Source organism: Artibeus jamaicensis, unplaced genomic scaffold, assembly GCF_021234435.1.
Source record: "Artibeus jamaicensis isolate MK-2021 breed Jamaican fruit bat unplaced genomic scaffold, CSHL_Jam_final contig_519, whole genome shotgun sequence".
In the NCBI taxonomy this organism is placed as follows: Eukaryota; Metazoa; Chordata; class Mammalia; order Chiroptera; family Phyllostomidae; genus Artibeus; species Artibeus jamaicensis.
The window spans coordinates 20,549,113-20,566,346 of record NW_026521871.1 but is presented as its reverse complement, the minus strand read 5'-3'; the positions used below and the strand labels follow the sequence as shown (position 1 = coordinate 20,566,346).

Sequence of the window (17,234 nt, the reverse complement as noted above, 5' to 3'; positions counted from 1 at the left end):
TTAGGTTCCATCTATAGGTGAGATCATATGGTATTTATCTCTTACCACCTGGCTTATTTCACTTAGCATAATGCTCTCCATTTAGATCCATCCATGCTGTGGTGAAGGGTAGGGGCTCCTTCTTTCTTTCTGCTGCATAGAATTCCACTGTGTAAATGTACCAGTTTTCCTATCTATTCATTTACTGATGGGCACTTGGGTTGCTTCCAGCACTTGTCTATTGTAAATTGTGCTGCTATGAATATTTGGGTGCATAGGGTCTTTTGAATTGGTGTTTTAGGATTCTTAGGGTATAATCCCAGCAGTGGAATTGCTGGATCAAAAGGCAGTTCCATCTTTAGTTTTTTCAGGAAATTTTGTACTGTTTTCCACAGTGGCTGCACCAGTCTGCATTCCCACCAACAGTGCACTAGGGTTCCCTTTTCTCTATACAACATCATCAGCACTTCTTGCTTGTCGATTTAGTTATGATGGCCATTCTGACCCATGTGAAGTGGTATCTCATTGTGGTTTTAATTTACATCTCTCTGATGGTTAGTGATGCTGAACATTCTTTCATATGTCTGTGGGCCCTCTGTATGTCCACTTCAGAGAAGTGTCTGTTCAGGTCCACTTTGCCCACTGTTTAATTGGGTTGTTTGTCTTCCTGGAGTGGAGTCGTGTGAATTCTTTGTATATTTTGGAGATCAAACCCTAGTCCAAGGTATCATTGGCAAATATATTTTCCCATACACTTGGCTCCCTTTTCATTTTGCTGATGTTTTCTTTAGCCAAGCAGAAAATTTATTTTGATGAAGTCCCATTTGTTTATTTTTAATTTTATGTCCCTTGCTGTAGGGCACATAGCAGTGAAAATATTGCTGCATGGAATATCTGAGATTTTCCTCTCTGTGTTCTCTTCTAGGGCTTTTATGGTGTCACAACTTATACTTTTATCCATTTTGAGTTTATGCATGTGTGTGTGTAGGGTGTAAGTTGATGGTTGAGTTTCATTTGTTTTGCATGTAGCTGTCCAGATCTCTTACCACCAAATAAAAATAAACATTTGTTGTTGAAGAGGCTGTTTTTACTCCATTTTATGTATCTTCCCCCTTTGTCAAATATTAATTGACCATAAAGACATGGGTTTATTTCTGGGCTCTCTATTCTGTTCTGTTGGTCTATGTGTCTGTTCTTATGCCAGTACCAGCCACTTTTGATTACCATGGCCTTGTAATGTAGTTTGATATCAGGTATTGTGATCCCTTCTACTTTGTTCTTCTTTCTCTAAATTGATGCGTCTACTCGGGGTCATTTATGGTTCCATATTAATTTTTGAAATGTTTGTTCTCTGTGAAATATGTCATGGTATTTTAGTAGGGATTGCATCGAATCTATAAATTGCTTTGGGTAGTTTAGACATTTTGATGATGTTAATTCTTCCAGTTCACGCACATGGTATGCTTCCACTTATTTGTGTCTTCCTTAATTTCTTTCTTCAGTGTTATGTAGTTTTCTGAGTATAGGTCTTTTACCTCCTTGGTTAGATACTTTCTTTTTCTTGTTGCTATATCAAATAGGATTTCTTTTTCCTGGTTTCTGTTTCTGATACTTCACTGTTGGTATACAAAAAGGATTCTTACAACTCTTAATTTGGATTCTGTGGGAGAGAGGTAATAAAACTGAGGTTGTAGAACCTCAGAAACTCACTCAGTCCTTGGAGGATTTGTATCAGTTTATAAACAAACACTGTCTAGCAATTATAGGTAGCTCTGTAAAACACACACAAAAAATAGAAGATTCCAATTGAGAAACCAGCCACAATTAGCTATAGACTTAAACAGTATAAGCATGTATTTGAGGTGATATGATTTTATGTTTTTATTTCTTCTGCATTCATTCAACAGATATTTACTGAGTCTGTACTGTGTGTTCCTGGAGAACCAGAACTGAATGTAGGGCCCATATGATCCCCACCTCTTTGAAAAAAATAATAATTATAATGAATTGGTCTTATATAAGCTTTAGGGAAACCTTATTTTATGAGTGGTTTCACTAGAACTGTTACGGAACAGAGGTCCAAGGGGGGGACAATATTTGGTCCACCCAGGGATGCCAACAGGGGTCCCTCCCAAGGACAGTATACTAATACCTACTGGGCTCATCTGTCTGCCACCAGAGGAAAGACATCTCTCAATGCCACAGATTTGTGAAAAGGAAAGGAAAGGTTTATTTAAAGATATACAGACTTAAAGTAGTGACCCAGTGTCCCCATTAAAATATCAGAGTCCTTTAGGATAACCACACACACCCACAGTACTTCCTTTCCCTTGCCTTAATTGGGGGTACCATATCTCAGGAAAAGAAGCACACATCTGTGTTTCAGGCCACTGGCACTGTCAGCTGTGTTACCGTCCAGGCAGGATCTCATTACTCCAAAGCCATGTGGCACCTTCTCATGGTCTGCTGGCAAAGAGTTCTTTCACCCTTCTTCCAGGCAAAGTCTATCCTGCTTCCCAGGCCATGAGGCCTAAGGGAGCACCCCCAAAGCCACATGGTTCTCTTCTACCGGAGCTGCAGGGGTCTGCACTCTGGCCAAACTGCATAGTACTCCTCTCCACCAGAGCCTCAGAGAGGGTAGGGTCACCACTCTGGCAAAGCCAAGTGGCAATTCTCTGCTAAAGTTGTATGGTGATTCCTCACATGGCTGTGGGGGTCCCCACTCTGGCAAAGCTGAGTGGTACTCCTTCTCACATGGCTGTGGAGGTCCTTACTCTGCCAAAATTGCGTGGCTCTCTCCTCGGTGGCTGCTGTGTCTGCATTTAAATCCCCAAGCCACTCCTCCTTTGCAGCCTTTCTGACTCCTCCCACAATCGGTTACACCTGCCAGGAGTCCCCTATCCTCCCAGCTTTACTGGGCTGCCATAGTGAGTCTGGGCAAGTGTGGCCCTGTGGTGTGGAGCCATTCAATGCAGGCACTGTAACTCAGGGGACCAGCCCCCAGTTACATCCTTGGTAGAAGTCACTCCCTTCTCCCTGGCTCAAAGCATGGCCACAGCTATTTAACATATCTATGAAACCAGTTAAAGGTTATAGATATGTTAAATGACTATTCCAGAGGTTAACTGCGAAACTGTTGCTATGCAAAACAACTCTCAATGGCCCTGCTCCATTTGTCCCTTCCCCCGACTAACATAATAACATATGGGGGGGGGGGTAAGAGGTAAGGACATCTTAAATGTTTTTCTAATATTTCCTGGACACCTTGAGTTCTGGACCCCATTCTAAATCTGGTTTTTTTGCCCCCCCCCCTTGGCTTTGCCCTGTTACAGAACCACAGATTGTTTATCTTATTTCATTGTTAAGAGTTTAGTGATTTCTTGTTAATTTACCCATTTGAATACTGTGGCAAGTATGTTCACTCTAATGAAACACTGAAATCTCAGAACAAGCTTTCTTCTCTCTTCAGCTTTGGACCATGTCATTGTATTATGTTAGATGTTTTTAAGTATTTAAAACACATGAGGGGCACCCAAAAAATGGAATTACCTTCTGGAAGGTGGGCCCCTCATAGTACAGGGTTCCCCCACTAGGTGAGTGTTCAGGGACCCAACTGTATCAGTGTACCAGCTGATGTGAGAGGCTGGGTTGGGCTCCAGTGACTTTTTCTGTTTAAAGACTCTTTCAGCATGTTTGCCCAGTTCACAATGGGTGATGTACGAGTGTACCTACCCACACCATGCTGAGCGTTCAGCAGTTTTTGACCAAAAACAGTGTGACTCCTGTGCCCCACCCTCCCTATTCACTGGATTTGGCCCTGAGCAATTTTTTTTGTTTCCCTAATGAAAAAAATTCTCAGAGGGAAAGGTTTTGCTGATGTGTAAGAGGTGAAAACAAAAAAATGGCAAAGCTCTAAAAGGCATCAAAATCAACAAGTTCAAAAACTATTTGGAGCAGTGGAAAAAGTGTCTCAATAGGTATATTGCACCAAATGGAGAGTACTTTGAAGGTGATTGAAGTTTAAACATGTAAGAATAAATACACAATTTTTTATAAATAAATTCCATTTGTGAGGTAATCCCCCTTGTATGTTAAGCTTAGGGAAATCAGGCCACTTAATGTTATGGCATCTGTTACTGGATTCTGGCAAGTAAAATCAAGGTTGAAGGCTTTCAGGTATTTGTGTTTTGTGAAATCATGTTTTGTGAAAACTCTTAATTTGTAAAAATCAAATGTCCAGGAAATTAATCATCCCACCCTCCGCCCTATAGTTTTTTCATTTCCATCCTCAACCCTACAAGCTTTATTTCTATTTCTTAGGTACGAAACCTTGATTCATTTTCAGTTTCATAAATCACACAAGTCCCACAGTTGATGAGTGGCAAAGCAAGGGCTCAATCCCATTTCCTCTGAGACTAATACCCTTCCAACCCAATTTTACTAGTATGATATGTCCTGTTGTTTAAGCTTAATGATGTGAAACAATAGAATACTATATATAATATTATGATAGTTCAAGAGAAAGGGTAAAGGAATGAGAAACTGGCCATTTGGTGGGGTTTTTTTTTTGTAAAGTTGTTTTTAATTTATCTTTAGATGGGAAGGGAAGAAGAGAGGGAGAGAAACATCAATGTATGGTTGCCTTTTGTGCCCCCCCTGCTGGGAACTGGCCTGCCGGGAACCAGGCTGCAACCCCTGTATGTGCCCTGACTGGGATTCGAACCGCGATTGTCTGGTTCGCAGACCCGCGCTCAATCCACTGAGCTATACCAGCCAGGGCCATTTGGTGGTTTTTTGATAACAAAGTTAAGTTTAGAAGGAGGTACATTTCCATGATTAGCCAGTTAGTACCTATAGCATCAGTCTTCACTTGCTTTCTGTTCTTTCTTGGTTGTATCTCTGTATTGTTCGCATGGCTATTCTTAGAGAATATTTGGAACCACTAGAAATCTATGCAGTTTATAGGAAATTAAGTAGTAAATGAAAATGAAGCCAAGTTATTTTCAATTAAAATAGCTTTCTATCTGTCTCCCACTGCCAAAGCAATCTATGGCTGGTAATATTTTGAAAAGAATAAATTGAGATAATTCTTGTTCATCTCTCATGAACTTGAACTAGCCCAGTGAGTGCCGTTTTTCTTTATTTTATCAATTTTTCATATTTTCTAGGCTGTAGAAAATTGTGTTTACTTTTTTTTCCTGAGAGCCTCCAATAATGGGCTGTTGCTCACCTGGGGTTTGGGAGGTATAAAGTACGTGAGTAAGGGTTTCAGGAGATGGCCTGCACGGCTCTGGCATAGTCACTGTGGGGAGCGGCATTTTCTACATCACTACAGCACTAACTGTATATTAGCTCCAGGTAGTAGTTTTCTAGACATGGAATATGCTTGGGAATGTCTAATGACTTACTTTATACTTTTCAGATTTGAATGTTTTGTTTTTTAACATGTGATCTCACTTAGAAAATGAAACATATCAACCTGGTCCACCAAAGAGGTTTTTTTCCCCTTTGTATGCCTGCTATTTTGAAATTTTTTTTTTTTTTACAAACAGTAAATATTATTTTCCCTTAAAGAAAATAACTAGGGACCAAGAGCCAGTCAGCATTTCTAAACAGCACTAGTACAGTGATACTACCTGCAATAGTTATGATTCCAGGCAAATTAAGTATTTGTCATTTTGATCTGCCTGTACTATGGCACCTTTATTATGGGGGAATGTACAGTTTCCATTGGGCCTTTGGAAATCTTGAAAACTTCACCCTTTTGTGGACCTGAAATTGGAGACCACTATTCAAAACTCCATCTCATGGCATTGTAAAAGACTATTTTATTATACTACTTCATTTTATAGACTCAATTTTATATGATTCCACAGTTAGTTTGCAGGCGGTACTTGCAGTTTACCTCGCCCTTACTTCAGTAAGGGGTAGTATTCCTGTCATGGCTTTATGGTACTTTACAGTCGTGAAAGAGCTCCCTGCAGCCCCTTTGAGCTATAGATGACATTGTGGTACATGATTCATTTGAGGTAGGCAGAGCCTGAGTAAGCAACCTCCATTGCTAATTGTACTTATTAAGTTCAGTGTCTCAGATACAGGACAGGTAATCAGCTAAGTTTCTAAAGAAGGTCAGTGCCTATATTCTCTCTTCCTCAAACCTCATAATTGTTATATTGGCTTTGGCACCAAGTAAAAGCATCTGCTGCTCTCCTTTCTGAATTAATTGGTTCTAAGCAATAAAATAAAGTACTTGCCTTACTTAGTGGTTCATGTGACCATATTAATCTCAAAAGGTTTAAAAACACTCCCAGCTCAGCTTTGCTTTGTCATTTTTTGTTCCCTTTGGCTGGTTGTGGGGATTTGCTTATGCATAAAGAGAGCTGCTGAAACCAAAACTTACATCTTACTGGATCCCAGTGGGAGGTAAATGCAGTTAGGGACTTTTTAGCTAAACTGGTTGCCATGTAGAGGAGGACAGAAGAAACTCCTTGAGGAATGTGCAGCCAACTGATGCCACACATTTTAAATTTAGGACCTTTCTTGCAAATCTGTTCTCTGCCAACTAGGACTACAGATAGTAATTGATTTATTAGACTTATTTTTTTTTCCTTGACTCAACTTTACTTTGCCCATCTTTTTCCACTGTGGGAAAAATGTATCTAGTTAGTCATCAAGATGGCCAGTCTGTAGAAACAGAGCAAGATCCATGGTCTTTGGACATTTTTCCACAGTGGATCCTTTATGAATATGATATAGTAAAGGGTGAAAGAGAAGGAGAACATTAGGCATTTTATCCGAAAAATAAAGTAGCATTCATGAAGTCTGACAGCTGAGATAGGCTTTAATAATATGGGAGAGCCTCTGGAATTAGCCTTGGTTTTTATAAAGAACATCTTTTGTCTGGAATTTGCTTGCAGATAATTGCAGGGGAGGGGAATGTGGGCCATGAGTTAATCTACATGAAGACTGCACAGGATTTGTTATCTTCTCTGCCTTTATATATGTTTAATAAACAGGTTTTTTAAAGTCCTCTTTCCCAGGAATTTTGGAAGGAAAAAAATCTGTTTCCTTAAGAAATTTTCAGCGGTTCAATTCCCATTCAAGGCACATGCCTGGGTTGCAGGCCAGTTCCCATCAGGGGACCCATAAGAGGCAACCATACATTGATATTTCTCTCCTTCTCTCCTTCCCTTCCCCTCTAAAGATAAATAAATAAAATCTTTTAAAAATTATTTTAAAAGAAATTTTCATCATCCCAATACTCAACAGTATTGAACACAATAAAGATACTATTGTAGGTTTGCATTACTGAGGGAAAAAATATTTTATGTCAGACAAAATTCTGAATTTTGTAGGGCATTTTTTGTTATTGTCTAGAGTATGTTGTATTTATTCAACAATATGTAAGTTTATTTCATAAATGAGATTCTAATGAAACTTGTGTTCAGTTTTGTTTCTGTCCAAGGTCTTATTCAGTAAACTTTAATCAAGGCTGAGATATTGGAAAAATACTTTAAAAAAAAGTATTAAACAATTTCTTTATAAAGTAACACTTAAATTTTTTTAGATTTTTTTGAAAGGAATCCTTTTGTGTCATCAAATAAAATGCCCCTGCTACATTTCTGGATCACTCCATAATTAAGAGCCTGTTTTCTCAGTCTCGTCCTAACTTGACTTTGCTGCTAACCTACTGACTTAACTCTTAGTCTCTTCTATATTGTTAGGTTGATCATTCATATTAAAATATCAGTGCCAAATGAGATGCTATAACTTTAAAGCAACTATTGACAAACTTTTTTTGTAAAGGGCCAGCTAATATTTTAGGCATTGAGGGCCACGTGTACTCTCTTACATAGACTTTGGTTTGTTTGTTCTTCACAGTTCTTTAAGAATGTAAAAATAGTTCTTAGCTCTTTTGTAAGCTTTTTAGAAATAGAAGGCTATAGCTGGCTTACACAATTGTTTTTTAGTTAGATGCTTAGAGAAACAAAAGGTAAATATACAAATACTATTTTTAAAGGTAAAAGTATGGCTCATGCAATATAAACATATGTGTCAAAGATTTTTTTAACTCACTAATTAACCAGTTATTAGGAACCAGTAAGATGTTAAAAGTAGTCCAAATGAGAATTGGACTTCAGGAAATTTATATTTTCCACTAGGCAACATTTATTTGCATCACATCACCAACAATATTCACAGGGTAATTTGCATCTCTACAGAGCTTCAAACTAACCTAGCCAAAGACAAAGGGAAAGACCTTTATACAGTCTTACAACCCTAGAGAATCCAATAGGCAGCACTGGGTATTCCCTTTAAAAGACAATTATAATCTTTTACTATTTTAGTTTTTCACAGTTTTTGCTGACACTCTTCTCTCCTTCTAGTGATCGTAAGTAATTTCCAAAGATTACTCTTGATCACAAAACGATTAGTCTCGTTAGATTTGACCTGATTATTTATGTAAGTGCAGTAAGAGTATTAGTTGATTATACAGATATTCTTAAATTTTCTTTGCAAATCCAGAGCCAAACAGTTTTGAGCTATTACTAAAGTTATAAGATTAACTTCTTTGGGGAAGTTTTCATAAAGAATTTTAGATTGGACTTTTAAGCACCTCTTATTTACTATTCCAAGGTTAGGAAACCATGCCTAAGAAACTCTCACTAGATTTCCCCTTCAGTGCAGATAAATTAGGGTGAGTTAATCTCATCTTCAAGTTCCCAACATTTGCTAAGGCTTACCAGGAGGTAATGACCTTCCTTACCCTGTATGCCAGGGACCTGGTAAATCAGGTATCAGGTCAGCTTTCCTGGGTAGGGCTTCTTTATAATAAAAGCATTGGCTCCATATATAAAATCAACTATTGTTCCTTAATGTGGTTCTCTTTTGGTTTCTCACCCAACAGAAAATAAATATTTATTGCTCTTCAACAGACACCATCAAATGGTCAACCCTAAAAATCAAATTCCCGCCCCGCCTGGTGTAGCTCAGTGGATTGAGCGCGGGCTGTGAAACAAAGGGTCGCAGTTCGATTCCCAGTCAGGGCACATGCCTGGCCTGTGAGCCAGGTTCCCAGTGGGGCCCATGTGAGAGGCGGCCACACACCGATGTTTCTCTCCCTTTCTCCTTTCCTTCCCCTCTCTCTAAAAATAAAGTAATAAAATATTTTTTAAAAAATCAAATTCCCTTAATCAGCGTTGCCATCAGTGAGGAGTAAGTTATCAGCTGTGCATAAACCAGAAGCAAAAACAAAATCAACAAGAGAAAAATTTTTCGAGAGAACCAGAAAATGAGCAAAATCAAAGTTCTGTTTTCACGTGAGATTTACCTTGGGAGCCAAGAAGAGATCTGCCCAGGCTTATGCAGCCAATGAGGGGCACTTCTCTGGCAACTCATAAATCCATTGGTATCTCAGTGGAACCTCAAAAACTATTTTAGGATAATTTTTTAAAGGGTAAAATCATGGCTCACACAAATAGACGTGAACACTTCTCATACACAAGGTCTGCTTGAGACCCCAGCAGCTCTCAGGGCTGCTGTCTTCTGCATGGTAGCTCCTCCAGTCCAGGCAGTTTTGATGTTAGGCACTTAATCCCAACGCGCATGCTTCAATGATCTCAGTCGAAAGGAAAGAATAAAAGAGCCTTGTGCCCTGGCCAGTGTGTCTCAGTTGGTTGGAGCAGTGTCCTATAGAGCAAAGGGTCGCAGTTTGATTCTTGGACAGGGCATATGCCCTGTTGCAGGTTTGATTCCTGGTCAAGGCGCTTCCCAGAGAGCAGCTGATCCACGTTTCTCCCCTGCTGCCCCCCCTTTTTTTTTCTCCCTAAAGGCAAGAAAATGTCCTTGGGTGGGGTTTTTTTTTTTTAAGCCTCATAATAGTTTCTGTGAGCAGTAAGATTACAAATAATTTTTGCTTTCTTTAATACTCACTCATGTTTTCAGAGTTTTCTACAATGAACATGATTGTCTTTTAAAAGAAGTTATATTAAAATGCTAATAAACAGAAATAAGCAAACATCAGTTAGTATTGATGCCCGTGGTGCAGGGTTGTTTTTTTGTCATAGTTTTTATAGAAACAAATATATACTCTGTTGATTTCAACTCATAATTTTCTTCAAATTCGTTCAGAGTACTTCAGATTCCATTCAGAGTTTCATCTGATTTAAATGAAAGAATGCTATGTGAAGCTGGTGAGTGCTGTTTGGAAAGACCTTTGACCTTTCTGTATGGTGTTGGCCTGAGCTCCCAGTCCCATGCTTAACTAGAACAGAAATGATCACAGCGTTAGGCTCACAGAAAGGACTGTACTGTATTGTATCAAATTGTCTTCATGTATAATTCCTTTCTGCATATTAACCAGAGAAAAATGTTACTAGATATTATACATTGTACATGCTATACTATATTTTATAATCATTTAAATTCTTCCTGTGTGCATTCCCAAAACTGTTTTTACAAATAAAGAAATAAAGCTCAGATCCGGTAGCTTGTCTAAATCCCAGAGTGACATTTTCAGGGAAGGAGTAGTATCTTTAAGATGGTCGGTTCTTTCATGTAGTATCATAATATTCAACTAATAGCATATAATGGTACAGGGACTGAGTCTGGGCTTACAGTTGTGTTTCAATCTCCACAGAACTCCAAAGCCTTTCCATTCAGAAGCATTTGTTTTCCTCTTTGTAGTAAGATTAGGGTGTCATGTTCAATTTTTTCTTGCTCAGTGTTCATTTAAATTGTTTTGGGAACCTAACGTGAAGAAGGACAGAAGAAACATTAGAAAAGCATGGAAGAAATCCATTCTGACCATCTTTTAGTCCTTTATCAAAAGATGGATAGATTGTTTTTTCTTTGTATTTATGGAACCGAGCTACCAGTGTTAACTTTGTTTAGAACATTTTTACTTTTAAACTGTTCTCTAAATCTTACTGTATTTTAAATGAGAAGACAAATATGAATGTTGAATTAATGTCCTGTAGCTTTAAATTGAACCACTTTGGTGCTTTTGTCTTTTATAAAAGATGCTCACAGCTTCAGAAGAGAGGCAGATACTATACTGTCTGTGATCTCCAAGCTCAGAGTCAAACTTCATTTGCATTAGCAGCTATAACAAACTATACACCGCCCGCGGGGACCCCCCCCACCCCCGCCCCCTACACACGCGAATGCTTGTTTGGCAGAAGCTTTCTGTTTATTCAGCACAGAGTCCTCCCAGGCTCCCAGATGTAGAAAGCTCTACGAGTTGGTGCAGGAGACACAGAACTGTGTGTGGGCTGATGTGGGCACTGCGGAGGATTGGCAATGCGGGATGTTGATGTGGTGCGGCTGTACCTGCTTGTTCTGTGAAAAGCCTTTCTCTGAGGCTGTGAAGGTGAGAGAGAGGCCAGGGATCTGCTAGAAGCTTCATTCCGGCTGGCTTTTTTGTGGGGGAATGCATTCCCAGTGGTAGCTGCCCTCATTTACAGCGTTATTCTCGGAAACCAGTATGTGCAGCAGTGACAGACTATGCCACAGCTCCTCTGCCGTTTGGAAGCTGGGACAAATGGAAAGAGCTTATAGCCAAAAGAGGTTGTGATTTATTTTCACGGTCCAAGCTTGCTCTGACAGTACACAAATGAAGGATGAGCTTTGTGGCAAGCAAAATCAGCATACTGCCTGACTGGGGGTTTTGGTAAGACAAACGTGTTGATTGTGTTTTTGGTTTTGTTTTTTCTTGTTTTTGTTGCTTGCTTGTTTTACTTTTCTATATCAGCTATGTTGAATTGTGTCTTGGTGGTAACTAAAACATTTTGCAGATTCATATTTGATTGAAAGGGATGGCCAACAGAGCCAGAAAGGAAACCATTTCTTGTCATTCAGCTGTGACCTTCAGAGATAATTATCAAGTTTTCTCAAATATCCACGAACAGGCAGAACCCAAGAATTTACGGAGCAAAGAATGCTTCCTAACAGATATGCTTTCCCTTCTTTTAACAGTCCTAATTAACATTCTTTTTTCCCCCTGGCTCTTTCCTATGGCATGAAGTGAAGAAGAAAAAATAAAGGCTCTGTGCTCTTAGTTGTTGCCACTTGAACAGTAATAGGCTGAGAACACAAGTGTGAAGGTAGAGGAAGGCAGGATGAGGAGTCTGCTATTTTCATAGCCATGCATCCATGGCTGTTTGTCTTGGCATCATTATCGTTGCAGTTCAGTATCAAATGGTTGTTAATGCTGTATCTCTTTTCCTGTACTGTGATTTAATCTCTTTTATGTTTTATTCCATACATTTTTTGTTCACACACCCCGGTTCTATCATTATGAAGCCTTTTTCTGTTACTGTAATACACATTAGCTTTTATTAGAGTCAAGATAATTGTAAAAAGTAGCCCTGACATATTTATAGGCCCCTAAAAAAGATAAAGTCATTTTCTCTTTAAAATCTAGCTTTTGCTTTTAGCACCTTTTGGAGTCTTGATTTTGGGATCTTTAATAGGCATTTTATTACAAGTTAAAGAAATGCTTAATATTAGATCTGTGAGATTTTACCAGAATCACGTTGCTATAACCTCCTTTAAGTTTGATCCTGTTGCTTATGTTTTTCTAAGCATGAAGGTTTACAAAGGTTTACCTTTCTAAGCATGAAGGTTTACAAAGGTTTACCTTTCTAAACCTTCATGAAGGTTTACCTTTCCTCATATGAATCTAGGCAAGTATTGCTGGAAGGTACAGTAACTTTTAGTAGCCTATCTCAGATCTTGTTCTTGGGCCCCTCTTCTCAGTAGAGAGAGCCAAGTGTCTTAGGTGTTGAAAATGGGCACACAGGATCCTGCGCCCTGACTTTTTGCTGACTCATTGGTTATGTAAGCCTTGTAAATACAACTGTCCCTGTACTCCCATTAGGTTACTGGGCAGGTGGTCCTCCCCCTGATTACTGACCTTTTCCTCTTTCAGCATCCTTCTGCTTCTTTCTTAAGCTTTTTTGGTAACACAGTCTCAACCTTTCACCAAGCCAGTTCTCAGAAACAGTGAACAAACAATTCTTGTTCTTTGATCTTTTCTTAAATTGCCATGTTAACTGTGTATTTTCATCTTGCTTATGATAAAATTCCAAATTCTTTATATTCTCTTGACTCATATAACATTCAGTTATAATACTTTTCTTCATTTATCACCTGATTTACTAGCAACTTCCTTTTCTGAGAACTCAGTTCAAATACCCGTTTGAAGAATTCTTCCATGACCTCCCGGTCTAATGTAGGTTTCTCTCCCTTTATTCCTTTTCTCATATCACTTTGTCCTTCTTCGTAGCACTTTTTCAACAATTTATATAATTTGATTACTGGTTTTTCTGTCTCTCCCATTTGTCTCTCACTCAGCCTTAAGCCTCATGAAAGCAGAGGCTTTCTTTTGTTCATCAGTATATGCCAAACCATATAGTGAAACGCCTGCCTGACAGTTAAGACAGGACAAGTAGGCACTTCTGCACGTGTAGAGACCCTGTGGTGAGAAGAAATAGGATGAGCAGGATGGGCTGAAAAAAGCCAGTGTAACCAGATTAGGGGAAACATGCCCTAAGATGGAGCTAGAGGGAGATCCAGAGCCTAATCATGTAGGCCCTGTTCAAATTATTATTCTTAATATATTTTAAGAGTTGTAGGAAGCTACTAAAATAATTTAAGCATTGGATTGCTTTGTTTAAAAAAATTCTCCAGTGTAACTGAGAGCCTTAGTGAATGCAGATAGATCAGAGTGAGTGATCCAGAAGAGAGAGAACAGTTTGTCATAAGGTGGTGGCCGTAGAGATTGATAGAGATAGACGTATTATAATTCGATGGGAATTTTCAAAGTAAAATAGATAGAACTTGGTGTTGGATTTTATAGAGATGGAAGGCATATGTCAAGAATGGTTCCTGTGCCTTGACTAGTGTGGCTGAGTTGATTGGGCGTCATCCCACAAAGTGATGGGCCTCTGGTTTGAGTCCTAGTCAGGCACATGCCTGGGTTGCAGATTCAGTCCCCTGGCAGGGCAGGGCAGGGCACATGTGAGAGGCAGCTGATTGATGTTTCTCTCTTGCATTGGTGTTTCTCTCCCTCTCTTTCTCCCTCCCTCTCCCTCTCTCTAAAAATAAATAAATAAAATCTTTTAAAAAAGGAAAGAAAGAAAAAAGAGTGGTTCCTGGACTTCGGCTTGGTTTGGCTTTGGCATATTTAACCTGATGGATAGTGATCCTCTTCCTGAGATACAGAACACTGTAAGAGCACCAGGGTTAGAGGAGGATCACAGTGTTTCATTTGGACATGTAGGTTTTGATATAGTCAAGTAGCCTTTTGGGTCTATAAATCCGGATTCCAAAGCAGATTATACTGCTCTTACCACTGGGAAGCCTTCGGTGGTATCCTCGGAATAAAATCCAAAACAGCAGTTCAGGCCCACTTTCAGAGCTCATCTCCCACCAAAGCCCTCTCCTGTGTCGTACTTTTACACCGTCGTAAATCATTCTGTTACCTTGAAGATGTTACTGCATTTCCTCTTCCAGGCCTTTCCTCATAGTAGGCTGTCAACCTTCTCTTTTTATTTAAAAAACTTCTTCCTTCAAAGTTCACTTCATTTTTTTAACCTCTTTCAAGAAGCCTTCTCTGTTCCTTTTCCCTTCTTCTGAATACATGGTTTCTTTCTGTGTTCAAGAAGTACTTTGCATTCCTATCTAACATATCGTTTACTTAATTGGACCATATTGGGTCATATTTCAGTTGATCATTTTTCCATGTCATACTAACTAGTTCACGTGTTTTAAAAACAGGGATTCTACGTTAATTCAGTGTTATTTATATATGCAAAAGAGAAGATACTTGCACAAGGAATATAGAGGCCTCAATCTTTTCTACAACCTGCTTCCTTAATATCATATATTACTGAGATATTCCCTCCCCCTTCTGCTCCCAATTTTCTCTAGACTGTCCTACATTTTTACCCTGTAGCCACCTAGGTACATAGAAGTGCTCTTCCTTTCATATGCAAAATCCCTGAACTAGATTACTTTTCTACCTTTATTTCTCATTTATCAGAAAAACTGAAATCTTTCTGTTGCTCATCACATGAAAAAATTGGTCAAGACAGGAAGAACCAGCATCCATAGTGGGTCTTATTCTCTGTGTCTCCTCTGTTTTAGTTTTCTGGAACAATTCCAGAACCCATGCAGTAGTTTTTCAGTAAGGTCACTATTGGCATCTAAGACTAGATCATTGTTAAGGCTGGCTAAGACTGTGCACTGCAGAAGGAGTGCCTCTTGTATTTCCTAGTGTTCCCGAATAGAATAGTACTAGCCCTAGTAGGCCCTCCCCTATTGCCTAATAGGGTCTAGAAATGCAGAAACAAGTTATGAAGGTTGGTTCTTTCCCAGTTAAGTAACTTCTTCACAGAGGCCTACGCATTCAATTTGCCTTTTTGAATGCCTTTCCAGAAGTCTTTTTTAAAGATTTTGTTTGTTTGTTTGTTTGTTTATTTTTAGAGAGAGGGGAAGGAAAGGAGAGAGGGAAAGAAACATCAGTGTGTGTTTGCCTTTCTTGCACCCACTACTGGGGACCTGGCCCGCAACCCAGTCATGTGCCCTGACTGGGAATTGAACTGGCAACCCTTTGGTTCACAGGCCTGTGCTCAATCCACTGAACCACACCAGTCAGGGCACCAGAAGTCTTTGAATAGTTGAATTTCTTTATCTCGGCTAATATTGGTAGGCCTTGATTGCCATTCTTTGGGGCCTGAATTTCGGTGATTTCTTACCCCTTTCGGGAGTTATAGATACCTCCATTTAAAAACCCAAGAAACAGCACTCTCCCTCTCAGGAGCAGGCCCGTGCCTTTCTTCCCTCTCAGGCAGGCATCTCCTAAACTCTAAGGGTCCCCAGAAGACTTGCAACCAGGAGAGCAATGGGTTAGAGCAGTTCCTCTTGGGCTTACCCGCCTAACCTGTCTCGGAGTCCCCTTTTCTCTTGACTTTCAGTGAACCAAAGCAGCCCCACCTAGGCACTCTCCTATTCCTCTTTCTATCCTAAGCCCTTCCTTTTTTCACTTTCCCCAGTTTTAATCAACATACTCAAAATTTAAAAAAAAATAAGAACAAGAAACAGTTGGAGTAGCATCTGAAATCCAAAGGAGTCACATGTTTATGCTAATTCATAGATGTGTTTAATTTAGTCCCTTTTTTAGTCACAAGCTGTCCTGTTGTAACTTGGAAGTATAAACTAGATTATATCCTTTACATTCTCTTTGAGAAAATTGGCTCATATATTGTACTTAGCATTATGGATCTTGAATTACAAAAATCTAAGCAAATTTATACATTATAATTTTCAAAAGAATGACTATAATTCTAACATTTATTGACTATGCACAACTAAATAAAAATTATTTTTTAAAGATTCTATTTATTTATTTTTAGAGAGAGGGAAAGGGAAGGAGAAAGAGAGGCAGAGAAATATCAGTGTGTATGGTTACCTCTCATGTGCCCCCCCCCCCCAGGGACCTGGCCTGCAACCCAGGCATGTGCCCTGACTGGGAATTGAACCAGTGACCCTTTTTGGTTTGCAGCTCAAAGCTGGTGAGCACTCAATCCACTGAGCTACACCAGCCAGAGCAGTGTTTTTAAGAGAAATTTATTTAAACAGAGGGGCAGATCATTATTATACTTTTCATAAACCCTTCTCAATAGATCAAGTTCATTTTAAAAATATAAAGTCTTGGGCAAGTGATATTCCCAGATACTAGAATCTGTAAATTTTTTTAGAATCTGTAATTTTGAGAACATTATTGCCTTTTTTTTTTTACAGTAAAAAAGTCAGATACACATATAAAGTTGGTGTGTATACCTGCTGTGTATACCTCTTTCTCTTAATATTGAAGAGTCATGAGTTTTTAAAGATCTTGGAAATGTTAAATTACTTTTTGCTTATACTTTCCATTATATAAGCTGCTTTTTGGATAGTTCCACACTGCTGCCACTCTCATAGCTCCTGTAGTACCTTACTTCATGGTACATGTATTACTCCTTCTGAACGATCTACCTGCATTCACTCAGGCTCTCACTGAAGCTGGAGAATTTTTTTTTAAGACATAAATCACCCAATGCTTAATTTCTTGTAGTTTCCCAGAGTCTGACTTGGTATAAATCTTAGAGACATTTTATAACTTGATATAAAATGTCTCCTTTTTCTGTTGCTCCAAGTGGTGATTGTAGTGAAGTATTTAAGAGCAAGCACTGTTGAAGCCAAATCCTATG

The 17,234-nt window shown here is 39.1% G+C and overlaps 1 protein-coding gene across 10 annotated transcripts in view; it reads left to right on the top strand.

Moving 5' to 3' along the window:
• TMCC1 (transmembrane and coiled-coil domain family 1) overlaps positions 1 to 17,234 on the top strand; it is a 195,218-nt gene that overhangs the window by 140,577 nt on the left and 37,407 nt on the right. Inside the window, exon 1 of one of the 10 annotated variants that reach the window (XM_037139345.2) lies at positions 11,169 to 11,350. The exons of the other annotated variants lie outside the window; for them this stretch is intronic. Coding sequence (XP_036995240.2) covers positions 11,288 to 11,350 — 63 coding nt within the window. The 5' untranslated portion in view covers positions 11,169 to 11,287. Of the gene's footprint in view, positions 1 to 11,168; positions 11,351 to 17,234 lie in introns of those variants that run through there. 10 annotated transcript variants of the gene reach the window in all.